This window comes from Sus scrofa, chromosome 14 (genome assembly GCF_054392235.1).
Source record: "Sus scrofa isolate SSC_HxYL_T2T_F1_AM1 chromosome 14, Sscrofa_HxYL_maternal_Yorkshire_Landrace_v2.0, whole genome shotgun sequence".
Classification (NCBI taxonomy): Eukaryota; Metazoa; Chordata; class Mammalia; order Artiodactyla; family Suidae; genus Sus; species Sus scrofa.
Window position 1 is genome coordinate 94,061,271 of NC_139396.1, and position 27,372 is coordinate 94,088,642.

The window sequence follows — 27,372 nt, forward strand, 5'->3', positions numbered from 1 at the left end:
ATCACCCTTTTGTGTTTCACAGATCTGGCTTTGATTGGCTGATGAGTGTCTTTGTGATCAGTTAAAAGTGGTAGAATGTATGTACGTGGACTTGCCTAAATAATAACTTTAGGAGAAGACAATCTGAAACATTTGTGACCTTGCACAGATCAGCAACAGACTTTTAAAAGTAAATTACCTTTATTTTAAAGTTTCAGAATAATAATTATATTCTCAACTTTGTATATCAGGATGAAGAAGAAAAGGATGATGGTGAAGCAAAAGAAATTTCCACTCCTACCCATTGGTCTAAACTTGATCCAAAGACAATGAAGGTAACTTTGAAAGTAATGATACTTAATTTGAAGTCTATAAACAGGAATAGAGAATGAGGACAGTGACTTTTCAGAGATGGGCCATAAAAAATGTCCACTGTTTTTATATAAATATTTTGTGTTGTATTTGAGTGTGTGTGTATAAAAATTAAATAAAAGGTGACTATAAATCATTTCGGCCAGTATTTGTTGAATGTAGTAATGTGTCTTTAGTGTGAGCAACACTTGTTTTCTCATGACCTTGACCAAGAGGGTGGATTTCTTTGCTTAAGTAACTTAAATTCAAGGAGAAGGAATAAAACATAGGAAGGGATTATCCAGTTTTTAGAGTAAAATTTAAAAGTAAAATGTGGATTGGAGTTCCTTTCGTGTTGCAGCGGAAACAAATCTGACTAGTATCCATGAGGATGTAGGTTTGATCCCTGGCCTTGCTCAATGGGTCAGCGATCTGGTGTTGCTGTGGCTGTGGTGTACGGCAGCCACTACAGCCCCCATTTGATCCTTAGCCTGGGAACCTCCGTATGCTGTTAGTGTGTCTCTAAAAAGCAAAAAAAAAAAAAAAAAAAAAAGTAAAAAGTGGATTGATATACATCTAAACTGGGAAGAAGATCATTTAAGAGCCTTTTTTGAAACTCTTTGATTAATCAGTGCTAGTTTTTCTTTGTTCCCCAGGGTCTCTGGACCTAGTATCTTTCTGCACTTTTGCCTCTCTGGACCTACATTGTGAATATAGATCCATAGATTCTATGTACATAAATTATGCATAGGTCAGAAGATCAGAAGGCTGATCATTACTTCCTTTTGCAACTTACTATTTAACACATGAAAGCTGACCTTTTGGCTAAGTTCTGTTCTTAGCAAAAAATAGATTTTTTTCCTTCTTTGAAACTGTAGTTATTAAACACAACATTGCTTTTTTTTATTTTTAGAGAATGTATATCGTAAGAATGGTTGTTATTCCTGCACTACTCCAAGTTGTTACCCTCAACTTCAAGTTTCATGTTAAGTTCTATAAATTCAGAAAATTAGCTTAAGCCTGCATCACAGGACTTTTTGTCAAACTGATGGCTTCACTATTAAGTTCTTTATTTTAAAACTTGTATTCATTTTGATTATAAATATAATCCATTCTTATTTTAAAAATGGATGTATACGTGAAAAATTGAAGGGAGCTCCCGTCATGGCTCAGTGGTTAGTGAACCTGACGAGCTTCCATGAGGACATGAGTTCAATCCCTGGCTTTGCTCAGTGGGTTAAGGTTCTGGCATTGCTGTGAGCTGTGGTGTAGGTCGCAGACACAGCTCGGATCCCATGTTGCTGTGGCTGTGGCATAGGCCGGCGGCTACAGCTGGGATTGGACCCCTAGCCTGGGAATCTCCGTATGCCACGGGTGCGGCCCTAAAAAGACCAAAAAAAAAAAAAAAAATTGAAGAAAAAAGAATTACTCAACTTACTGCTCAAACACATGCTTAAATTTTTGATGCTTTTTATTATTTTTTCTGGGGATAAGCTGAGTGGTTGGTTGCTTCCAATCACACTGAGTAAAAAAGTTGCTATTTTAACATTTTCAGTTAGTAATAGTGTTTCCACATAATTATTTTTAAATATTCTGTATTTTCCTATTTAGTTGATAAATTCTTTTTCTTATATATTATTATTATTATTACTGTTTTTCTTTCCTTTTTTGGGTCGTATTTGCAGCATATGGAAATTTCTGAGCTAAGGATGAATCAGCAATGTCACAGAGACAGGCTGGATCATTAACCCCCTGTGTTGCAGTGGGAACTCTGTTAGTTATTATCCTTTTACTGGATATTTAGATTATTATTATTTTTTTTTTTTTTTTGGCTATGCCCGCGGCATGTTGAAGTTCCTAGGCCAGGGATTGAACCTGTGCCACAGCAGTGACCCAGGCTATTGCAGCAATAGCTTAGGACTCTTCACGTGCTGTCCCACAGGGGAACTCCAATTCTTCACTTTTCAAAGAGAGAGACTATGACAAGGAATGTATGAAAGATTTTTTTTCTTGTGGTTAGGTTATTTCCTTAGGGTAAACTCCCAGAAATTCTAAATTCTGGGGCAAGGGGAGCATTAACTTTTTTAAAAAGCATATTAAAATGTGTTGCAAATTAATTTTTAAAAATAATTCTGTCATTTTGCATTTTTGGAAACATTTTATGAGCAGTATAAGTGTCCCTTTCACCAAAATTCTTAAAAATCAGACAGAAGATCATTGCACAGTTCCCTATTTAAATATCTTGTTTTCTTTTTCTATATTTTTATGCTGTTTATTTAGGTAAATGATCTCCGTAAAGAATTAGAAAGTCGAACTCTTAGTTCCAAAGGCTTAAAATCCCAGTTAATAGCCCGATTGACAAAACAGCTTAAACTAGAAGAGCAAAAAGAAGAACAAAAGGAGTTAGAGAAATCTGAAAAAGAAGAGGAAGAGGAAGATGATAGGAAATCTGAAGATGATAAAGAGGTATATATTAAATCATTTAAATATTATCAAATATAATATGGTTTTTAGGGAGTTCTTGGAATATATATATGTGTATATTTTTATTAAGGTATAATTTACATAGTAAAGAAGACCTTTTATTGAACAGTTGTGCAAGTTTTGACACATGCATGTAAGTCATGTAACCACTACCACAGTCATGATATAGATCTGTCACCACCTCCTCAAATTTCTGCTGTACAGCAAAGCAGTCCAGTCATACATATATTTAAGTGTCTGTGTGTATATATATGTATGTATATATATATTTACATTCTTTTCTCACATTATCCTCCTTCATATTCCATCACAAGTGACTAGATATAGTTCCCTGTGCTGTGCAGCAGGATCTCATTGCTTATCCACTCCAAATGAAATAGTTTGCATCTACTAACCCCAAACTCCTAGTCCACCCCACCCCCTCCCAATCCCCCTTGGCAACCACAGGTCTGTTTTCCAAGTCCATGAGTTTGTTTCTTTTCTGTAGATAAGTTCATTTGAGGCATCATCATCCAGAGATGTATGTACAAATGGACCTATCTACAATATATATTTGTAATATCTTGGACTGAATAGAATTTTACTTGGACCTTAGATTGAATAAGATTGCATAAACTCATTAGTTATTTCTGTCTCATGTTCTGTTAATTCCTTGTGACTGTTACCAATATTCCATTGTGTTTTAGCCTTATATTGATCAATAAAAATTCCATATAAGATTTTTTTAATAACCTTTTGTCAAAGATTTTACAGCAATATTTTGCCAGTTTTTAGTTCCAAAATTTTTAATGATTTTTATTTTTTCCATTATAGTTGGTTTACAGTGTTCTGTCAGTTTTATACTGTACAGCATAGTGACCCAGTCACACATATACATACATACATACATATATATATATATATATATATATATATATATATACACATTCTTTTTCTCACATTATCTTCCATCACACGTGACTAGATATAGTTCCCGTTGCTCTACAGCAGGATCTCATTGCTTATCCATTCCAGATGCAATAGTTTGCATCTATTAGCCCCAGGTTCCTAGTCCATCCCACTCCTTCCTCCTCCTCCCACTTGGCAACCACAAGTCTGTTCTCCAAGTCCATGAGTTTCTTTTCTGTGGAAAGGTTCATTTGTGCCATATATTAGATTCCAGATATAAGTGATATCATATGGTATTTTTCTTTCTCTTTGCGACTTACTTCACTTAGTAGGGACGTTTAGGTCATTTCTCTGTCTGGGCTATTGTGTATAGTGCTGCTGCAGTGAACATATGGGTGTTTGCATCTTTTTCTTTTTTTTTTTTTTTTTTTTTTTTTTTTTTTTTTTTTTTTGTCTTTTTGCCTTTTCTAGGGCCGCTCCCACGGCATATGGAGGTTCCCAGGCTAGGGTTTTGATCGGAGCTGTAGCCACCGGCCTACGCCAGAGCAACAGCAACACGGGATCCGAGCCTCATCTGCAACCTACCCCACAGCTCACGACAATGCTGGATCCTTAACCCACTGAGCAAAGCCAGGGATCAAACCCACAACTTCATGGTTCCCAGTCAGATTTGTTTACCACTGCACCATAGTGGGAACTCCTACATCTTTTTCAGTGAAAGTTTTGTCTGAATATATGCCCAAAAGTGGATTGCTGGGTCATATGGTACTTCTATATTTATTTTTCTGAGGTACCTCCATACTGTTTTCCATAGTGGTTGTACCAAGTCATGTATTCTTAATCCTCCCTTTTAAAAATGAATAATAATGTTTTAGATAAAGAAAATGAGAGAAAATTTTATTGACAGAGCCGTTAAGTTTACAGATTGAGTTCTAATGAAGTGCCTTTCTGAGAATTTTGCTACTTAAAAAGCAGTGTATGGAGTTCCTGTTGTGGCTCAGTGGAAATGAATCTGACTAGTATCCATGAGAGTGCAGGTTTGATCCCTGCCCTCGCTCAGCTAAGATCTGGTGTAAGCTGTGGTGTAGGCGAGTTGTGGTGTAGGTTGCAGACTCGGCTCAGATCCTGTGTTGGCTGTAGCTGTGGCATAGGCCAAGGTGCCTACAGCTCCATTTTAACCCCTAGCCTGGGAACTTCCATATGCTTTGGGTGCAGCCCTAAAAAGACAAAAAAAAAAAAAAAAAAAAAAAGGTTATGTGTTTGATTGCATCTCAGTCCTTAAGACTCAAAGGTTGTTTATTCAAGCTCAACTTATGCCTTAATCTTATGTGTAGTAGATAACTCTTTTGTGCATAAACTTGTTGTGTTTTCTGAGTTTGAAATACAGTTATACCAGAGGCAGGTACAACACCAGTAACTAGATAAACCAACATTATGTGTTTCCTAATGGAATGCCTTGTAAAGTATACATGATTATTTATGAAGCATTCCTGCCAAAAATATTTTACCTTAATTTAATTGTTTCTGAGAAAACAGATAAATTTAGAATGTGAGAAATTCTACAAAGCACCTTATGTGACTTTTAATGCAAGACAAAAGAAGAATGGTTTAAAGAAGGTCAGTAAAACATGACAGGAGTTCCCGTCGTGGCACAGTGGTTAACGAATCCGACTAGGAACCATGAGGTTGCGGGTTCGGTCCCTGCCCTTGCTCAGTGGGTTAACCATCCAGCGTTGCCGTGAGCTGTGGTGTAGGTTGCAGATGCGGCTCGGATCCCGAGTTGCTGTGGCTCTGGCGTAGGCCGGTGGCTACAGCTCCGATTCAACCCCTAGCCTAGGAACCTCCATATGCCGCAGGAGTGGCCCAAGAAATAGCAACAACAACAAAAAAGACAAAAAAAAGACAAAAAAAAAAAAAACAAAAACATGACAACTGAATGCACTGAGTGAAATTTTACTAGATCCTAGATAGAGGGGGAAAAAAGCCATAAAGAATATTCTTCAGGGAGTTCCTGTCGTGGTGCAGCGGAAATGAATCCAACTAGGAACATGAGGTTTCGGGTCTGATCCCTGGCCTTGCTCAGTGGGTTAGGATCTGGCATTGCCATGAGCTGTGGTGTAGGTCGCAGACATGGCTTGGATCTGATGTTGTGGCTGTGGCGTAGGCCAGCAGCTGTAGCTCCTATTCAACCCCTAACCTGAGGACCTCCACATGCTGCGAGTGCGGCCCTAAAAAGCAAAAAAAAATATTTTTCGGATAATTTGAGAAATTTGATAGTGGATATAATATTAGACAATATTGAGGCAATGTTAAATTTCTTGGGTACGATCATGTTTTTGTAATTGTATAGGAAAATTACCTTGTTCTTAAGAGATGCGTGATTTCCTATTTTACTAAATAGGTTATAAATATTTATTTTGGCAATGAAATTGTCTCAAGCTTGGCCAGCATGAGGCTTTTCAAGTTGACTTCTGTGTTCTTTGAAATGTCCTCGTCATGTTTTTGAGGACTCCTTTTTTATTTTGCAGCGCAATACAGTCTTTGAGTTTCGCTGTGTGCTACCTTTGTCCTATCTCGGAAGTCAGCCATTTCCCAGGAAGCCCTGGTACCTTTTAGTGAAGAATTAGAGTTCTCTGGTGGCCCAGAGGATTAAGGATCTGGCATAGTCACTGCTGTGGCTCTGGTTACAGCTGTAGTGGGGGTTTGATCTGAGCCGCCTCAGCGACCTACACCACAACTCAGGGCAATGCTGGATCCTTAACCCACTGAGCGAGGCCAGGAATTGAACCCTCTTCCTCATGAATACTAGTTGGGTTCGTTAATCACTGAGCAATGATGGGAGCTCCATAGGGAATTATTATTTAATATGTAAAGTTCCTGTTTGGATAAAGTTTTAGAAATGTAAAGTAGTGATGGTTGCACAACATTGTGAATGTACTAATGTCAATAAATTGTACACTAAAAAATTGTATAGGGTAATTTTAATTTATGCATATTTTACCACTAAACCAAAAAACCAAAAAAATTTTGTTAAAGAGTGACTCTCCAGAAAAAAAAATTCTCTCTACATATTGATGCATCTAAAGATATTAATACAAAATGACCAATATCAAAACAGATTAGAGTAGTTCTTTCATGGCACAGTGGGTTAAGGATCCAGCATCACTGCAGTGGCTTTGGTCACTGCTGTGGCACAGGTTCAGTCCCTGGTCCCAGAACTTCCATATGCCTTGAGCGCAGCCAAAACAAAACAAAAATGATTAGAAAGCAAATTGCACTGTTACCACTTTTTCACAGCAATATCTTATATAAGAGAAAAGAGTAACATTTTTAAGATAGTCAAGGATCATAAATATGAGTCAGGAATTCTATTTTATTTATTTATTTTCGTCTTTTTAGGGCCACACCTGCGGCATATAGAGGTTCCCAGGCTAGGGGTCTAATTGGAGCTATAGCTGCCAGTCTATGCCACAGCCACAGCAACACCAGATCCGAGATGTGTCTGCAACCTACACCACAGCTCACGGTAACATCGGATCCTTACACCACTGAGTGAGGCCAGGGATCGAACCTGAAACTTCATGGTTCCTAGTCAGATTCGTTTCCGCTGCGCCACGATGGGAACTCCTGAGACAGAAATTTTATATTCAAGGTGTTCCCTTCGTGGCTCAGCAGTTAATCAACCTGACTAGGACCACGAGGATGTGGGTTCAATCCCTGGCCTTGCTCAGTGGGTTAAGGATCCAGCATTGCTGTAAGCTGTGGTGTAGGTCAAAGATGTGGCTCACATCCTGCATTGCTGTGGCTGTGGTGTAGGCTGACAGCTATAGCTCTGATTCGATCCCTAGTCTGGGAACTTCCACATGCCTCGAGTGCTGCCCTAAAAAGAAAAAAAAAAACAAAAAGCAAAAACACTGAAAAACAAAAACCTTGAACCTCTCTTCCTGTACCCCTTGGTAACTTCAATTCTACTTTCTGTCTCTCTGAATTTGCCTATGCTAGATAACCTTCTGTAAATAGAATCATGCAGTAGCATTTTTATTTTCATGTCTGGCTTCTCTCACTCAGCATTATGTTTTCAAGGTTCATCCATGTTCTAGCATGTATTTGTTTTTTGGCCATACCCACCAACAGGATCCCTAGGCCAGGGGTCAAACCAGTAGTACCACAGTAGGGAACCTAGCTGCTGCAGTGACAATGCCAGATCCTTAACCTGTTGTGCCACCAGAGACCTCTAGGTTTTTACTTAATTTTTGTTTCTTTTTTGGGTTTTCTTTTGCATGTATTTAAACTTGATTTCTTTTTAAGGCTGATTAATATTTCATTGTATATATGTGCACCACATTTTGCTTCTTATCCATTCATCTGCTGATGGAAATTTGTGTTGTTTTTACCTGTTGACTCTTGTGAATAATAGTGCTGTGAACAAACAGGTTTTTGTTAAGTAAGTTTTTTATTTGTTATTTTCCCCTTGTTTTTGTTTTTTTGGGTTTTTTTTGTCTTTTTTGTTGTTGTTGTTGTTGCTATTTCTTGGGCTGCTCCCGCGGCATATGGAGGTTCCCAGGCTAGGGGTCGAATCGGAGCTGCAGCCACCAGCCTATGCCAGAGCCACAGCAACTCGGGATCCGAGCTGCATCTGCAACCTACACCACAGCTCACGGCAACGCCGGATCGTTAACCCACTGAGCAAGGGCAGGGACCGAACCCGCAACCTCATGATTCCTAGTCGGATTCGTTAACCACTGCGCCACGACGGGAACTCCTGTTTTTGTTTTTTTAAGGAAATCCAATGTATTGAACTTTTTCGCTGTCTCAGTATTGGTCATTTTTTCATGAATCCTTTTCCTCTTTATTTATATATTTTTTGTCTTTGTGTCTTTTCTAGGGCCGCTCCTGTGGCACATGGAGGTTCCAAGGCTTGGGGTCAAATCGGAGCTGTTGCCGCCGGCCCACGCCAGAGCCACAGCAACACGGGATCTGGATCTGAGCCACATCTGCAAGCTACACCATGGCTCAAGGCAATGCTGGGTCCCTAACCCAATGAGTGAGGCCAAGGATCGAACCCGCACCCCCATGGCTTTTAGTTGGACCCCTTAACCACTGCGCCACGATGGGAACGCCTCCTCTTTATTTTTTTGATCATTTGATTTCCACATTACCTTTTGTTCTCTTAAGGCATTTTCTCTTGAGTTTATTGCCTTTTTTTCCCTTCTAGTTTATTCTTAAATTTCTGAAACTCTCTTCTCTGATTATTCCTTAAATTCTGTCACCTTGGTTTTTACTTTAAAATTTTTTATTCATGTTGTTCTTTCGTATCTTGTAATATTTTCATAATGTCTCTTAGCATACTTTAATAAGTTAAAAATTTTATGTCTTTCGGCCATGTCTTTCTGGTCCATTTTCATTGTATGCAGCTGTGATTATACTCCTTGTTCTTTTTTTTATTTTTCCCCGTAATAATTGTATAGGATATGACTTAATACTTTTCTCTTGCTCTTTTTGTGTGAATATGGTTTGTCTAAAGTTTATTAGAAAGAGATTGCTTTAGGTAGCTTTTCTAACTTCACAGAGCTCTATATTCTAGTGGGTATTTTTTGTTCTTTCAAAAAATAAGGTAGCTTGCTAAGATTTCTGTCTCTGTTGCCTCTATCACTCTTTATCTAGATCTTCTCTCCCATGTCTCTGTTGTCTCTTTTGTACCTGTCTTCCCTGTGCTGCTCACTATTGATTCTGCTCCCAGAAGTTTCTCCTCAGTTTGGGACCCTGTGCTAGAAGGATGCCCTGGTAAATAGCTTTGCAAGTTCATTGGTAGGGCTAGAATGACTAGGCCCTTTCAGATCTTAACATCGACCCTTCACTGACTCACTATTACTGGGATAAAACCTTATCCTAGTTTCAGCTACTGTTCTTAAATTGATCTTTTATGTTTTCCTGTGAGTGCCTAATGAGTCTTATGGTTTTCCTTAGATCCATCAGGCAACCTCATTGCTTCCTTTTTTTTTTTTTTTTTTTGTCTTTTTATTATTTCTTGGGCCACTCCCGCGGCATGTGGAGGTTGCCAGTCTAGGGGTTAAATCGGAGCTGTAGCCACTGGCCTACACCAGAGCCACAGCAACGCGGGATCCGAGCCGCGTCTGCAACCTACACCACAGCTCACGGCAACGCCGGATTGTTAACCCACTGAGCAAGGGCAGGGACCGAACCCGCAACCTCATGATTCCTAGTCGGATTTGTTAACCACTGCGCCACGACAGGAACTCCCTGCTTCCTTCTTTTTTAACACCCATACAGATGCTAGTAACACAGGGATGTTTTGGCTCTTGTGACTTTTCCCCACACACTTGTGTATTAGAATTTGTGGGGATAACTTTGTTCACCTCATTTTATTGCGATTTTAATTTTGTTATCTTGCTTATTCTGTTTATTTTTCTTTTTAGGGCTGTACCCAAGGCATATGGGAATTTCCAGGTTACGGGTCGAATTGGAACTGAAGCTGCCAGCCTACACTATAGCCACTTCCATGTGGGATTTGAGCCTCCCCTGCAACTTAGACCACAGCTCAGAGCAACGCTGGATCCCCGACCCACTGAGCGAGGCCTGGGATCAAATCTGCATCTTCATGGATACTAGTCGGATTTGTTTCTGCTTTACCACAATGAGAACTCCCAATTCTGTCTCTTTTTAGATGTGGGGATTCAGGTAGACCCAAAAACTATGTCACCACCACTAATCCCCTGGTTTATATGATGATATAAGTTGGAGATTTTTTTTTTCCTGTTTAGAAGGTCGTTTCTTATGTTGGGAAATCAAATCCAAAAGGAAGAGAATTAGGAGCCATAAAAGCTGCTATCCTCTTTTGAACTTTCCTCCTTTCTTAGCCCTTAAAGTTGGTTTTATCATTGTAAGGGAGTTACAGACATTTTACCCTTTTTCTTTATGTGTTGTATAGTTGGTATGTATTCACATTGTACATTGAGATTTAACCATTACTTAAAATTTCAAATATGTAGGAAGAAGAAAGAAAACGTCAAGAAGAACTAGAACGCCAGCGTCGGGAAAGAAGATACATTTTACCTGATGAGCCAGCCATCATTGTACATCCAAACTGGGCTGCAAAAAGTGGCAAGTTTGATTGTAGCATCATGTCTTTGAGTGTACTTTTGGACTACAGATTAGAGGATAATAAAGAACATTCATTTGAGGTAATGTTTTAAGTTTGAATTGGCATCTAAATAAGGTTAACACATTTTCTTTGGTTAATATATCTCTTAAATATCTTGAATGTCTCTTTCATTGTTTTTGTTTCTTGTATTTTCCTTACAATGTATTTTTTTGGGCTGGGGGAACAACAGATGATTTTTCCTACAGACTCACTTTTGTTGATTGCATTCCTATGGTATGCTTCCTCTGGCATCTCTGGTTCCCAGTAATTGATAGTTGGATCTTTTTTTGTCTTTTTAGGGCCGCATCCGTGGCATACGGAGATTCCCAGGCCAGGGGTCCAATCAGCTGCAGCTGCCAGCCTACAACCACAGCAGCTAGGGATCCAAGCCATATCTCTGACCTGCACCACAGCTCATGGCAATGCTGGATCCTTAACCCACTGAGCCAGACCAGGGATCAAACCTGAGTCCTAATGGATGCAGGTTGGGTTCCTTAACTGCTGAGCCATGATGAAACTCTTTCTTTTTTTTGAGGCCACACCTTCGACATATGGAAGTTCCTGGACTAGAGGTTGAATTGGAGCTGCAGCTCCACAGCTCAAGGCAATGCCAGATACTTAACCCACTGAGCAAGGCCAGGGATCAAACCCACATCCTTATTGATACTGATCAGGTTCGTTACCTCTGAACCATGACGGAAACTCTCTGTGTTGGTTCTTTACCCACTGAGCCACATGGGAACGCTTGATATTTGGGTCTTAAGTCTCAATCAGATTCCAGTTCAATTATTTATTTATTTATTTATTTTTAGCCGCACCTGTGGCATGTGGAACTTCCAGGGCAAGGAATCAAACCAGAGCCATAAAAGAGACAATACTATATAGTTATACTGCAGGCTACAGGGGAAGTCCAAGGTTCAATCATTTTTTCCCAAGACTACTTCACAGTAGTGGTATGTTCTTAAAATATCAGGTATGGTATGGTATCAATAGTGGTATGTTCTTAAAATATCAGGAGACATAGGTGCTCCTATCGGGTTTCAGCAGAAACAAATCTGAATAGCATCCATGAGGATGCAGGTTTGATCCCTCACCTCACTCAGTGGGTTAAGCATCCAGCGTTGCCATGAGCTGTGGTGTAGGTCATAGACACGGCTCAGACCTGGCATTGCTGTGGCTGTGTCATAGGCCAGGACCTACAGCCCCAATTTGACCCCTAGCCTGGGAACCTCCATATGCTGCGAGTGTGGCCCTAAAAAGCCAAAAAAAAAAAAAAAAAAAAAAGATATCAGGACACATATGATAAAATAATGTCTAATTGTCTCTTGGGAATGAGGTACTTTATTAATTAATTAATTAATTTTTTGTTTGTCTTTTTAGGGCCTCAGTTGCAGCGTGTGGAAGTTCCCAGGCTAGGGGTCGAATTGGAGCTGTAGCTATCGGCCTGTGCCACACAGCCCCAGCAATGTGGGGTCTGGGCCTCATCTGTGACCTACACCATAGCTTACGGCAACACTGGATCTTTAACCCACTGAGCGAGGCCAGGGATCAAACCTCTGTTCTCATGGTTTCTAGTCAGGTTCATTACTGCTGAGCCACAATGGGAATTCCAAGGCATCTTATTATTTAATCAGGAATTAAAATATCCGGAGTTCCCGTCGTGGCGCAGTGGTTAACGAATCCGACTAGGAACCATGAGGTCGCGGGTTCGGTCCCTGCCCTTGCTCAGTGGGTTAACGATCCGGCGTTGCCGTGAGCTGTGGTGTAGGTCGCAGACGCGGCTCGGATCCCGCGTTGCTGTGGCTCTGGCGTAGGCTGGTGGCTACAGCTCCGATTCAACCCCTAGCCTGGGAACCTCCATATGCCGCGGGAGCGGCCCAAGAAATAGCAACAACAACAACAACAACTGACAAAAAGACAAAAGACAAAAAAAAAAAAAAAATAAATAAATAAATAAATAAATAAATAAAAAAAAAAAAAAAAAAAAAAATATCCTTTAGTGGGATTGAAACTTCTGCTTGTGTTCATTTAGCTGTAAGATAAAATAATTGGTATTTATCTTTTCAACATGAATCTTATTTCTTTGTACTGTTACTTTATTAGTATTTTTTTGTTTTGGGGGCCATACCTGCACTTTATGCAAGTTTCCTGGCTAGGGGTTGAATTGGAATTTCAGCTGCTGGCCCAAGCCACACCCACAGCAATGTGAGATCTGAGCCAAATCTGCAACCTACACTGCAACTCATGGCAGTGCCGGATCCTTAACCCACTGAGTGAGGCCAGGAATCAAACCCACTTTCTCATGTGTGCTAGTTGGGCTCATTACTGCTGAGCCATAAAGGGAACTTCCTGTACTGTTACTTTAGAGCAGCTTTATTTTATTTTATTTTATTTTTTTGTCTTTTGCCTTTTTCAGTGCTGCACCTGCAGAATATAGAAGTTCCCAGGCTAGGGGTTGAATTGGAGCTACAGCTCCTGGTGAACACCACAGCCACAACAATGCTAGATCAGAGCCACTAATGTAACCTACGCCACAGCTCACAGCAATGCCAGATCCTTAATCTACTGAGTGAGGCCAGGGATCGAACCTGTGTCCTCATGGATGCTAGTCAGGTTCGTAAACCACTGAGCTACAATGGGAACTTCTAGGGCAGCTTTATAACATAAAGTTTATGTCACTTTTTTTTTTTTTTTTTGGTCTTTTTTTTGCCATTTCTTGGACCGCTCCCACGGCATATGGAGGTTCCCAGGCTAGGGATTGAATCAGAGCTGTAGCCATAGGCCTATGCCAGAGCCACAGCAACGTGGGATCCGAGCCGAGTCTGCAGCCTACACCACTGCTCACGGCAACCCCGGACCCTTAACCCACTGAGCAAGGCCAGGGATCGAACCCTTAACCTCATGGTTCCTAGTTGGATTCGTTAACCACTGAGCCACGACAGGAACTCCTATGTCACTTTTTAAAACGATTGAAGTGGACTTTCATCCCTATGTAAATGACTATTTCATTCTGTAAACAAAATAGTGAAACATGTTCCTAAATATTAGTTTTGAAAATGGACTGTATAGAATTATAATTGTGGTCAGTTATTGTCTCTTATCAGCATACCTCTGAGTTCTTTTGCAGTGTAGTGGCTTAAGGATCCAGCATTGTCACTGCAGAGGCTTGGGTCACAGCAACAGCACAGGTTTGATTCCTGGCCTGGCAACTTCCACATGCCGTCATCATAGCACAAAGAACATACCTCCCATTATTTTATTTGATAAATTATATTGGAAAAATCACTCATATCTCCTTGACCCATGAGTTCCTTGTCCACCAAATGGTAAGCTAAAAATAAATCACTTAGACCAAAATTGTTTTCAAAGAAAAATAGAGGACTGCTGAGACAGTTATTACATATGAAGTGCATGCTTATGGGTCTTAATTAAAAATGCTACAAATACTAAAATATTTAGGAGTTCCCTTCAGGGCTCAGCAGTTATCCAACCTGACTAGGTTCCAACCTAGTTCCATCCATGGCCTTGCTCAGCAGATAAAGGATCCAGCGTTGCCGTGAGCTTTGTAGTCTGCAGACATAGCTTGGATCCCCAGTTGCCTTGACTGTGGTGTAGGCAAGCAGCTATAGCTCTGATTCAACCCCTAGCTTGGGAATTTCCATTGCTGTGGGTGTAGCCCTAGATAGACAAAAAAAAAAAATTAATTTTTTAACATTGATAATTCCACTAAGCCAGTGTTCTTAAACATTATATCCTATATGATTTTATTTTTATCAGCTGCCATAAATTTAACTTTTTTTATCTTTTTTTTTTTTTTTTTTTTTTTTTTTTTTTTTTTTTGCTTTTTAGTGCTGTATTCACTGCATATGGAGGTTCCCAGGCTAGAGGCTGAATTGGAGCTACAGCTGCCAGCCGCAGACACAGCCACAGCAAGGTAGGATCCAAGCCACGTCTGTGACCTACACCACAGCTCATGGCAATGCTAGATCCTTAACCCACTGATCGAAGCCAGGGATTGAACCCACAACCTTATCATTCCTAATTGGATTTGTTTCTGTTAGGCCACAGCGGGAATCCAAATTTAACTTTTTTTTTTTTTTTTTTTTTGTCTTTTTGCCATTTCTTGGGCTGCTCCTGCCTCTTATGGAGGTTCCCAGGCTAGGGGTTGAATTGGAGCCATAGCTGCTGGCCTGTGCCAGAGCCACAGCAACGAGGGATCCAAGCCGTATGTGCAATCTACACCACAGCTCACGGCAATGCCAGATCCTTAACCCACTGAACAAGGCCAGCGATCGAACCCGCAACCTCATGGTTCCTAGTCAGATTCATTAACCACTGAGCCACAATGAGAACTCCCAAAATTTAACTCTTAATGGTACCTTTCATGTAGTATTCATTCAAGATGTAAATAAATAAATAGTCTTTGGTATTACATATTGCTTATATAGTATATACAGTATATATAATTGATGCTGTAAGAGGATCTCAAATTAATGTTGCTCCATGGAAACAAAGTGATTGAGAAACGGCCCTCTGCTAGCAAAATGATCCTTTATTTTGTTCCTCTCTATCTAACATATCACCTTGGTTAGTTTACTTTTTTTTTTTTTTAGTTTCTTTTTAATTTATTATTAGAATGTAACAGTCATTTTAGTATATGAATTTAAAAGAACTTACTCTGTAAGAAAAACCCATATATCATCAAAAAGAAATTTTTTGGCTGATTTAATATTAATGCTAGACAGATCTCCTTTTACTGCTTATAGATGAAAAGATGAATTAATACTGATCTAGGGGTTCCCATCATGGCTCAGCGGTAATGTACCTTACTAGGATCCATGAGGATGTGGGCTCGATCCTTGGCCTCAGTCAGTAGGTTAAAGATCCTGTGTTACGGTAAGCGGTGGTATATGTAGGTCGCAGACACAGCTCGGATCTGGTGTTGCTGTGGCTGTAGCATAGGCCAGCAGGTATAGCTCCAATTCAATCCCTAGCCTGGACACTTCCATGTGCTGTGGATGTGGCCCTAAAAAGCACACACACATGCACACAAAAACTGATCTAGTTACTAAGACAATTTCAATCGAACACCTTTTAATTGCCATTTATTTCAGTAATAGAAACAAGAACACACACACAAAAAAAGTATATGGCTCTTGCTATTTATTTACACAAATGGAGATTTTGTTTAGTTTTTTGTTTTGTTTTTGTCTTGTCCCTAGCATGTGGAAGATCCTGAGCTTGTAGGAGTGACAATGCTGGATCCTTAACCATAAGAGAACTCCATTGTTTAGTTCTTACATTAATCGTCAAGAGAACAGAATTTTCAACATCTGAATGGTTATGTTACTGATACTAGGTTTCTTCTTAAAAATGTATAAAGACAGCACAGATCAAAGAAAACTAGATTATAAGATTAATTACAGTTTGGTTTGGTTTGTTTGGCTGTGCCTGCAGCATGCCAAAGTTCCCAAGGCACAGCAGTGAGAACACTGGTTTTGTAACCACCAGGCCACCATAATTTTAATACATTGCATATTCCTTTATGAGGAGGAAGATAGTCCAATTAAAGTGTTTTACCATATACACCTAGCACATTGCTAGAGATTATGTATTTTAGAATTATGGCAACCATTTCAAATTCTAGGCCTGTGAATCTATTGAAAGCACGTGTTAGCCTGAGATATATTTACATAAAAAATTAGTATATAATTTTAAGTTCATGACTATATTAAAGGTCATTATCCCTGGATCCTTGCATAGTAATAGTGCTTGGTACCTCATTAGAATTTCAAATTAAGAGTTCCTGTCGTGGAGCAGTGGTTAAGGAACCTGAGGAGTAACCATGAAGTTTTGGGTTTGATCCCTGGCCTTGCTCAGTGGGTTAAGGATCTAGCATTGATGAGAGCTGTGGTGTAGGTTGCACACATGGCTCGGACTCCGCATTGCTGTGGCTCTGGTGTAGGCCGGCATCTGCGGCTCCGATTGGACCCCTAGTCTGGGAACCTCCATATGCCACAGGAAGCAGCCCTAGCAAAAGGCAAAAAGACCAAAAAAAAAAAAAAGAAAAAAAAAAAAGGAATTTACAATTGGCTTCCCCTGCCTGGAATGTTCTAGGTATCTACATGGCTCATTCCCTTGCTGCTTTCATGTCACTTTTCAACTTTTACCAGATCAGAAAGGTCATCTTTGACTACACTCTCTTCTTACACTCTATGTTCCTATCCTGCTTGTTTTCCTTATAATTTGATGTTGATTTGGTTATTCCATCCTTTATCCCACTAGATTGTTGGCTCATGAGAGTTGGGATTTTTACCTACTTTCTTCACTGCTATATCCCCAGTTCCTAGAACAGTCCTGGTATATAGTAGGTATTTCATAAAAACTTGTTGAGTGCATCTCATGATAAATGTACATGATACCATACATGTATATTTACCATAATGATTAACTGTTGTGTAAGGAAGTAAAAATCCTTTTTTTTTTTCGGAGTTCCTGCTTTGGCACAGTCGGTTAAGAATCTGATTTCAGTGGCTCAGGTCGCTGTAGAGCACAGGTTTGATTTCTCCCCTGGCAGAGTGGGTTAAAGATTCCAGCATTCTTGCACCTGTGGCATAAGTTGCAGCTACAGCTTGGATTCAGTCTTTGGCCTGGGAACTTGCTATCCCATGGATAGCCATAAAACTAATAACAAACAAACAAAAAGACCTTTTCTTTACTCATTTTCAGATATTCTGTAGTCTGGTTATTATTGTTTGTGGTATTTGACCAAAAGTATATTAAGCATAGTATTATATCTTCAGAAGAATTTTTGAGGATTTTGAGGCTCTTCAAGCATCATCGATGTCAGTGATTAGAATTTTATTTTTAGTGCACATTTTAATTAATTTATTTATTGTCTTTTTATTTATTTATTTATTTTGCTATTTCTTGGGCCACTCCTGCAGCATATGGAGGTTCCCAAGCTAGAGGTTGAATCGAGCTGTAGCCACCGGCCTACGCCAGAGCCACAGCAATGCAAGATCCAAACCACATCTACAACCTACACCACAGCTCATGGCAACGCCGGATCGTTTAACCCACTGAGCAAGGCCAGGGACTAAACCCGCAACCTCATGGTTCCTAGTTGGATTCGATAACCACTGCGCCACGACGGAAACTCCTTTTTTTTTTTTTTTGTCAGCATTTTTAGATATGACGAGTTATTGCTTGATAAATTACTGACTTGTGGGATTTATTCAATATTTCTATTAAAGTTGGCTGGGTTACTCTTGGTGTCTTTTTATAGGTTTCATTATTTGCAGAACTTTTCAATGAGATGCTTCAAAGAGATTTTGGTGTTAGAATATACAAATCATTATTGTCTCTTCCTGAGAAAGAGGATAAAAAAGAAAAGGAGAAGAAAAGCAAAAAGGATGATAGAAAAGATAAAAAAGAAGAAAGAGATGATGAAACTGATGAGCCAAAACCCAAGCGAAGAAAATCAGGCGATGATAAAGATAAAAAAGAAGATAGAGATGAAAGGAAGGTCTGTAATTATTTCCATGACTAGCAATCTGTTTAGATATATTCTAAGGTCTTTCACAGTATAAAACATGATAAATTCCATCAGAATAGTGAAATGTAAAGGCTAAACTTAAAGTTTTTTGTGTATCCTTAGAAATGTACATTTTTGAAATAAGCATCTGTAACTAGTTTTCTAATAGTTTATTCTATTTTTAAGTTAAGTATACAGCATGATGGCTTTCACATTGTGAATGGTAGTAATATATTCTTAAAATATATTATTGTATGAAATTTATAATGTGATACTATTTCAAGTAAATTGAGTGAATTTACTCTTTTTCTCATAGTCAATGGTGGGATTTTGCTTAATTTCAAGACATTTTAAATTATAGAAAGAAGATAAAAGAAAAGATGATTCTAAAGATGATGATGAAACTGAAGAAGATAATAATCAAGATGAATATGATCCAATGGAAGCAGAAGAAGCAGAGGATGAAGAAGATGGTATGGTTGAAATTTATTTATTTCCCCTTAGAATGAAAAATTCATTTTTTTGTGTGGTGATTTTGTATCCCTGAAATCTGTAATTTTGGTATTTTTTACTCTGTCAGAATCCTGAGGTCTTTTGTCAGCATTCAGCAAATTTTCTATGTGATTAGCTGTACATGTAGATGCATGCTCAGTATATTTATGGGAGGAAGTGAGCCTCATATCTTACCACTCAACCGTCTTCATTATCTCCCATTTCTTAGAATAGAAACAAAGTATTCTTTGTGGAAATGTGTTATTAATTATTGCTTCACTGATTTTTAGGTCAGAGGAATGTTTTGTTTTGTTTATTTTTTTGCCTTTTTGCCTTTTCTAGGGCCGTTCCCACAGCATATGGAGGTTCCCAGGCCAGGGGTCCAATCGGAGCTGTAGCCGCCAGCCTACACCAGAGCCACAACAACGCAGGATCCGAGCCATGTCTGCAACCTACACCACAGCTCATGGCAACGCCAGATCCTTAACCCACTGAGCAAGGCCAGGGTTTAAACCTGCAACCTCATGGTTCCTAGTCAGATTCGTTAACCACTGAGCCACGACGGGAACTCCTAGAGGAATGTTTTTTTAAGAAATGTTTATTTTGGAGTTCCCACTGTTGCTCAGTGGGTTAAGAAACTAATATTCTTGCTCAGTGGGTTAAGGATCTGGTGTTGCTGCAAGCTGTGGCATAGGTCACAGATTAGCGTTGCTGTGGCTGTGGTATAGGCCAGCAGGTACAGCTCCAATTAGACCTCTAGCCTGGGAACATTGATATGTCATGGGTGTGGCCCTAAAAAAGACAAAAGGAAAAAAAGTTTATTTTTTGGAGTTCCCATTGTGGCTCAACAGGTTACAGATCCTTTGGGATGTTGTTTCTGTGAGGATGTGGGTTTGATCCCTGACCACACTCAGTGTGTTAAGGATATATGTTGCCCCTATCTGTGCCATAGATCACAGATGTGACTCTGATTCAACTCCTGGCCTAGGAATTTCCGTATGCCACGTGTGTGGCCGTAAAAAGGAAAAAAAATGGTTATTGTTGATTCTTCTGTCTTCCAAATATAATTCATGCTAACTCTACATAAAGGAAAAAAAATTTCCCAGAATGTGGTGCTTAGACCATGTCATAAAATGTATCATAGTCTTCCTTGTTCTATAGACTATAATCTTTAGAAAACTAATTTTAGCATTTTTTAAAATTACGAAGACTATCAAAGAGCAATATAGCATATAGGTAGAATTTAAAGAGTAATAATAGTAAGCACTTGTATACCTGTCTCTCAAGTTTTAAATTACAAATGGATAGTAATGATATTCAAAGTACCTGAAAATATGATGTTTGACTGGTCATAGGTGCTAGCCCTTAAGTACTTATAGGGCTGATAACCTATCGGTCTAAATGTATTGGGACATTTTAAAAAACCCTTTTTTTTGAGATCAGAAAAACATAAGAGTTTTTTTTTATAGTACTTATCTCTGATTATTATTACTACTTAAGGTTTGCCTCTACTTTTTTTCTTCCAACCATAGCACTTTATTTTTCTTCTAGTTTATGAAAATGTCCAAACATAAGAGAAGTTGAAAGAATAGTGGAGTTCCCCCATACCTCAGTGGTTAATGAATCCAACTAGCATCCATGAGGTTGTGGGTTCGATCCCTAGCCTTGTTCAGTGGGTTAAGGATCTGGCATTGCTCTGAGCTGTGGTGTAGGTCACAGACGCAGCTTGATCCCGAGTTGCTGTGGCTATGGTGTAGGCCAGCAGCTACAGTTCTTATTCGACCACTCGCCTGGGAACCTCCGTATGCCGTGGGTGCAGCCCTAAAAAGACAAAAAAAAAAAAAAAAAGAAATTAAAAAAGAATAGTGCAGGAGTTCCCGTCGTGGTGCAGTGGTTAATGAATCTGACTAGGAACCATGAGGGTGCAGGTTCCATCCCTGGCCTTACTCGGTGGGTTAAGGATCTGGCGTTGCCGTGAGCTGTGTGTAGGTTGCAGACTCGGCTCAGATCCTGCATTGCTGTGGCTCTGGCATAGGCCAGTGGCTACAGCTCTGATTCGACCCCTAGCTTGGGAACCTCCATATGCTGCGGGAGCGGCCCAAGAAATGGCAGACAGACAGGAAAAAAAAAAAAAAAAAAGAATAGTGCATTGAAAACCCTATATCTATCAGTTGCTTCACTTGTTAGTATTTTGCCTTAATTTGTGTTGTCTTTGTATTTATTTGTGATTCTGATCCAATTGAAAATAGGACTTCTTCAACTTGCCTAAGAAAAACCATTCTTTTAACTACAACTCCATAATCACACTGAAGAAAGTTAACAATAATGTCATACTAATGGTGCCATATAATATGTAGACTTTTTTTTTTTTGGCTGCACCTGGGACATACGGAAGTTCCCGGGCCAGGGGCCAAATCCGAGCCACAGCTGTGACCCGCACCACAGTTGTGGCAATGCCAGATCCTTAACCCATTGTGCCACAGTGGGAACTCCTGAGAAGTAGTCTTGTTTTAATGACTCTATATTAATGATATAATATGCACTTGTCAATATTTCTTTTTTTTTTTTTTGCTATTTCTTTGGGCCGCTCCCATGGCATATGGAGGTTCCCAGGCTAGGGGTCTAATCGGAGCTGTAGCCGCTGGCCTACGCCAGAGCCACAGCAACGCGGGATCCGAGTCGAATCTGCAACCTACACCACAGCTCACGGCAACGCCGGATCCTTAACCCACTGAGCAAGGGCAGGGACCGAACCCGCAACCTCATGGTTCCTAGTCGGATTCGTTAACCACTGCGCCACAACGGGAACTCCAATATTTCTTATTTTATCTTCATTACCTGCTTTACTTAATGAAGATTAGTCCCCCCCTTTTTTTGATCCCACCCATGGCATGTGGAATTTCCTGGACCAGGGTTCAGACCTGCACCATAGGAGTAACCAGAGCTGCTGCAGTAACCATATCACGTCTTTAACCAGCTGAGCCACAAGGCTAATCAAATATTAGCCTTTTGTTACAGTCCGATTTTCTCTCCCCATCCTTTTGTTATTGTTTTATCACTACTTTAAATCAGTAAATGTGTTCTCATTATTTGTCTGTGTCAAAATGTCCTGTCTCTCATCCCTTAGTTGTTTATTCCTTTTCTGTAACTCCTTTAGTGGTGTTCTCATCCATTCTCCCGCCTTAAAGAAATATAAATACTGATAGTTCTCAAATTCAGAAGTCAGACTTCTGTTCCTCCACATCGGCTGCCTATTCGACTTAGCTGGTATTTCAAAATAAATACATCTAATGTGTAAAACTGAACTGCTTTTCTTCCCCTTCACCATAAGGAAAACAAACCAAAATTATCCTCTAATTCTGCCTTCCCCAAGTCATTTGATGGCAATTCCATCCTTACAGTTGCTCAAGCTGAAATCATCCTTGTTTCCTTTTGGGGGGGGAGCATATTCCATTTCCAGTCTATCAAGAGGTCATATTTCCTCTATCTTCAAAATATATCCAGAATCAGACCAGTTCTTACAAGCTTCTAATCTAACGTAACTGATCTAACCTTAATTCAATCCTTGTTTCTTGCCTAGATTTTGGGTGGGGGCGGTCAGGAGGGCGGTGCCACACTGTGCCCTGTCATTCCAACGATACTCTGGCCAGGGACTGAACCTGAGCCACAGGCGTGACAACACCAAATTTTTCTTGACAACACCAAGCCAACAGGGAACTCTTTTGCTTATTGTCTGTCTTCTTTTCCACTCAAATATAAGCTCTTTATAAGAAAAAGAGTTTTTTCGTTATTTTCTTTGCTAATGTATATTGCATCTTCCTAGGACAGTCCAAATATCCAAAAAGTTCTAAATAGATGTCGTAAACTGAAGTTTGGGGGTTTCCCTTGTGTTTCTAATTTTTTTTCACAGTTTGTATCTCATTATCTAATCAAGTATCCAGAAAACCACTTCTTTTCCCATAGAAAATAGAATTGGTTGTTTAAAAAAAGAATAGGAGTTCCATTGTGGTTCAGCGAGTTAAAAACCTGGCATAGTGTCTGTGAGGATGCACTTTCAATCCCTGGCCTCGCTGCAAGCTGCAGCATAGGTGGCTGATGCAGCTTGCATCCAGCATTACTGTGGCTGGGTTGTAGCCCTGCAGTTCCAATTCAGTCCCTAGCCTGGGAAGTTCCATATGCCTAAAAAGAACTTGCAGGTGTGACCCTAAAAAGAAAAAAGAAAAAAAAAAAAGAGTATATAATTGCAAGTTAATGCCTAAAATGGTATTGAATCTTCTTAGTAATCATAGAAACAAATAACAGTAAGAGTCTATCAAATTGATGAAAATTGAATCTTAGTTTAACACCAGTTTAACAAGGGTAAAGAGAAGATTACTTTTGCTCTTGGAGTCAGTTTAAATTGTTGCACCTTTTCTTGATAGAAATTTGGAAATGTGAATTAAAACAAAAAATTAGATACCATCACTTAAAATAGAAGATACAGTGTTACACATATTTGATAAAGCTAACGTAAAAATCATGCTATAGACTCATCCTATCTTCAGCATCAGAAAATCTGAATGTCGCTGGTAGAACCACAGATACCAGGAATAAGTGTTCCTACTGATACCTCAAACATGGATATTAGTGAACCAGAGAGAAAGAAGAAACTACAAAAATAGCTAGTCAGCAACAACAAAAAACCTTCGAAGTTTTGTTTTCTTTAGAAAAAAAAATCTGTAGAGAACACTTCTAAACTTAATACTTGTGTGATACAGTTTGTTACTTTTAAGTACATTTTAATGATTTTTTAAATTTGCATTTTTATTGAAAAGAAATTTGGAAATGTGAATTAAAACAAAAAATTGGGGAGTTCCCTAGTGGCCTAGTGGTTTAGGCATTTTCTTCGCTGTGGCACGAGTTTGATTCCTGGCCCAGGAACTTATGCATGCCACGGACATGGCCAAGAAACCCCCAAGCAAAAAAACACCACAAACAATTAGAATAAATCTTAATATTAAAAAACAAGTTATTTAAATATATTTTAATATAGATAAGCAATTAAATTCTGTGTAGTCATTGACAAAGAAGTTAGGATAGTGGCATGGTAAAAGATTACAAAATAGTTTTTATAGACATAGACACATGTTCCTTTAAATGTGTATCATATGTATAGTTGTATGAATGTGGCAAGAAAATAAAGGACATGTTCACCTCCATAATTTTATTTTTTATTTTACCCTTTTTTTTCCCATGCCATGGCATTTGGAAATTCCCAGGCCAGTGACTGAATCCATGCTGCGGCAATGCCAGATCCTTAACCTGTTGCACCACACTGGATCTTCCTCACTACCCTAATTTTTTTTTTTTTCTTCCAGGGCTGTACCCAAGGTATATGGAAGTTCCCAGGCTAGGGGTCGAATTGGAGCTACAGCTGCCGACCTACACCACAGCAACGCAGAATCTGAGCCACATCTGTAACCTGCGCTACAGCTCACAGCAACACTGGATCCTTTAACCCACTGAGCAAGGCCAGGGATCGAACCCAAGTCCTCATGGATCCTAGTCGGGTTTGATACCACTGAGCCATACGGGGACTCTACCGTAATTTCTAACTTATTTTCTAAGATGAGCAAAGATTACTTGGATTTTTTTTTTAAATAGCTTAAAAGTTTAGGTTTCAGAAGAGATAGTTTTGAAAGTGATACCTTTCAAGTTAAATACTCAAAATAAGGTGTTATGTCTATAAAATGTTTATGAATGAAAATTAAAGGGACTTTTGTGTAGTTTATGATACACTTTTTTATTTTCCTTTTTTTTTTTTTTTTTTTTTTTTTTTTTGTGGTCACACCTGTGACTTATGGAAGTTCCTGGGCTAGAGTTCAAATCAGAGCTGCAGCTGCAGGCCTATGCCATAGCTGTGGCACCTGCATTGCTACAGCTGTGGCATGTCCAGATTATCTATAGAGACAAAAAGCTGAGTAATGGTTGCCTAAGACTGAGGAGATAGGGGAAATGGGAGGGACTAATGACTACAGGGTTTCTTTTAGAGGGAAGGACAATGTTCTAAAAATCACTCTAGGGATTTCCTGCTCTGGTGCAACAATTTAAGGATCCAGTATTGTCTGAGGAAGGGTGGATTTGATCCCCGGGGCTGGCACAGTGGGTTAAGGATCCAGTGTTGCCACAGCTGTAGCTCAGATGCGATCCCTGGCTGGGGAACTTCCATATGGCACAGGCACAGCCTTAAATAAATAAATAAATAATAGATTAAATTAAATAGAATAAAACAGTACCTCTGAGTATAATTGTGAGGATTTAATAATATTAAACAAAAAGTATATCTGGAGTTCCCATTGTGGCTCAGAGAGTTACAAACCCAACTAGTATCCACCAGGTTATTGGTTTGATCCCTGGCCTACGCTCAGTAGGTTAAGGATCTGGTGTTGCCGCCTGCTGTGGTACAAGTCACAGACGTGGCTCGGATCCTTTGTTGCTGTGGCTGTGGCATAGGGCAACAGCTGCTTCTCCAATTTGACCCCTACCCTGGAAATTTCAATATGCTGTGGGCGTGGCCCTAAAAAAAAAGTAAGAAAAAGAAAATATATTTTGTTTAAATTTGTATTATAATTTTCAGTTTTATATGTAAAGTTTATTCATTTTTTTGGAACTAATTCCTCCAAATATTTATTACATTTTTTATTTCATTCAATAAAGCCCATTTTTCCCCTCCCTCTAGTCTTTTTATAAATTTCTTTCTCTTATTCTTTATAATGATTTTTCATAAATTCAAACTAATATTTCTTTGTTTTTATGTTTTTTGAAAGCTGATCAGTAACAAAAAATATATTTTTGATCTCTACAGTAGTTGAAAATTTATCTGTATTAATGATTTTCTTGCTGCTATTGTATTTATTTTATAGATCGAGATGAGGAAGAAATAAACAAACGAGATGACAAAAGAGATATTAATAGGTACTGCAAGGAGAGGCCCTCTAAAGATAAGGTATTTATTAAATACTGTATATATTTTTTACAATATATTTGACCTACAATACCCTGTTAGTTTTATGTATACAAGAAAGTGATTTGGTATTTGCATACAAAACTATTCTTTTTTTTTTTTTTTTGTCTTTTTGCCTTTTCTAGGGCTACTCCTGTGGCATATGGAAGTTTCCAGGCTAGGGGTCTAATCAGAGCTGTAGCTGCTGGCCTTCGCCAGAGCCACAGCAACGTGGGATCCGAGCTGTGTCTGCAACCTACACCACAGCTCACGGCAACGCCGGATCCATAACCCACCAAGCAAGGCCAGGGATCGAACCTGCACCCTCATGGTTCCTAGTCGGATTTGTTAACCACTGCACCACGACGGGAACTCCAAAAACTATTCTTTATAATATGGTCATTTCCATTTCTTATAAAGACTATATTAAACATAACACAGTCAAGAATTTTATTGGTTCTTATATATCTATATATTACCACTCAGCAAAATTCAGTTGCTCGTATTTTGATATTTGCGGTAATTTCAGATAATCACTATGGCTTATCTTTCTCCTATGCACGTAATATCAGATCAACTCATTTTAGCTATGATGAGGCAAAAGTTTTTTCAGATTTTTGTTGTATGGATACAGTCTAACTTTCTCACTTTTCAGGGGTAAAAATTACTCTATTTTCTGCATTTTCTCTAGGAAAAAGAAAAGACTCAGATGATCACAATTAACAGGGATCTGTTAATGGCATTTGTTTATTTTGATCAAAGCCATTGTGGTTACCTTCTTGAAAAGGATTTGGAGGAAATACTTTATACCCTTGGACTACATCTTTCTCGGGCTCAGGTAATCTATCTGGTGAATATTTTAAATGAAAAACATTTTAAAGTAACTATCTCTTCAATATCTTTGACTTTTTGAAATATTAAAAGCAATACAAGCTTGTCCAGTTAAGTAATAAATAAGGTAAAAAAATTTAAAGTTTCCTCTACCTTTTGTTCTCCGGCCTAATACATAAACTTTGGGGTTTTTTGTATGCAACTCGTGTGTATATATGTATATGATTGTTTCACTTTTATAAGAAAAACACATGAAGTCATTCTGAACACAGTGATAGACAAATTTTTTTCATTTAGCAAGATATCAGGGGCATTCTGCCATGAAAATAGAGACCTATTTTGTTCTTTTTGTTACTGCATTGTATTCTATGGTATAGATAGGCTTTGCTGGTTCCAGTTGCTGCGTGGTTTTCATTTTTAGGATTACAAACTATGCTATAATAAACACATCTGTACATAAACTTTAATGTATGTATTAGCATTTCTGTCAGTGTTAGACTTTTTAAAGCAAAAGCTTTTCATATGATAATTTGGATTTAAGATTTATGGAGAAGACAGTTGAGCATAAGTGCTCAAATTGAGTGATAGTGGATACCTGAGAAATACCATTGATGTTCATCTTATGTGAAAATTAGAACACAGCTGTTCAAGGAGAATAAAAAACTT

General features: G+C 38.9%; 2 protein-coding genes across 19 annotated transcripts in view; one reads left to right on the top strand and one right to left on the bottom strand.

Annotated features, from left to right (window-relative positions):
* Positions 1-27,372, bottom strand: part of DNA2 (DNA replication helicase/nuclease 2) — a 349,771-nt gene that overhangs the window by 317,768 nt on the left and 4,631 nt on the right. The window lies entirely within an intron of this gene.
* CCAR1 (cell division cycle and apoptosis regulator 1) overlaps positions 1-27,372 on the top strand; it is a 68,095-nt gene that overhangs the window by 36,933 nt on the left and 3,790 nt on the right. For 15 of the 18 annotated variants that reach the window (XM_021072498.2, XM_084997068.1, XM_084997072.1 and 12 more), the window contains 7 exons: positions 231-314; positions 2,611-2,796; positions 10,713-10,904; positions 18,153-18,392; positions 18,763-18,874; positions 25,796-25,878; positions 26,567-26,713. In XM_021072498.2, the coding sequence (XP_020928157.2) occupies positions 231-314; positions 2,611-2,796; positions 10,713-10,904; positions 18,153-18,392; positions 18,763-18,874; positions 25,796-25,878; positions 26,567-26,713 (1,044 nt within the window). Of the gene's footprint in view, positions 1-230; positions 315-2,610; positions 2,797-10,712; positions 10,905-18,152; positions 18,393-18,717; positions 18,875-25,795; positions 25,879-26,566; positions 26,714-27,372 lie in introns of all 18 variants that reach the window. The other 3 variants (XR_014828001.1, XR_014828000.1, XR_014828002.1) reach the window with 1 other exon arrangement.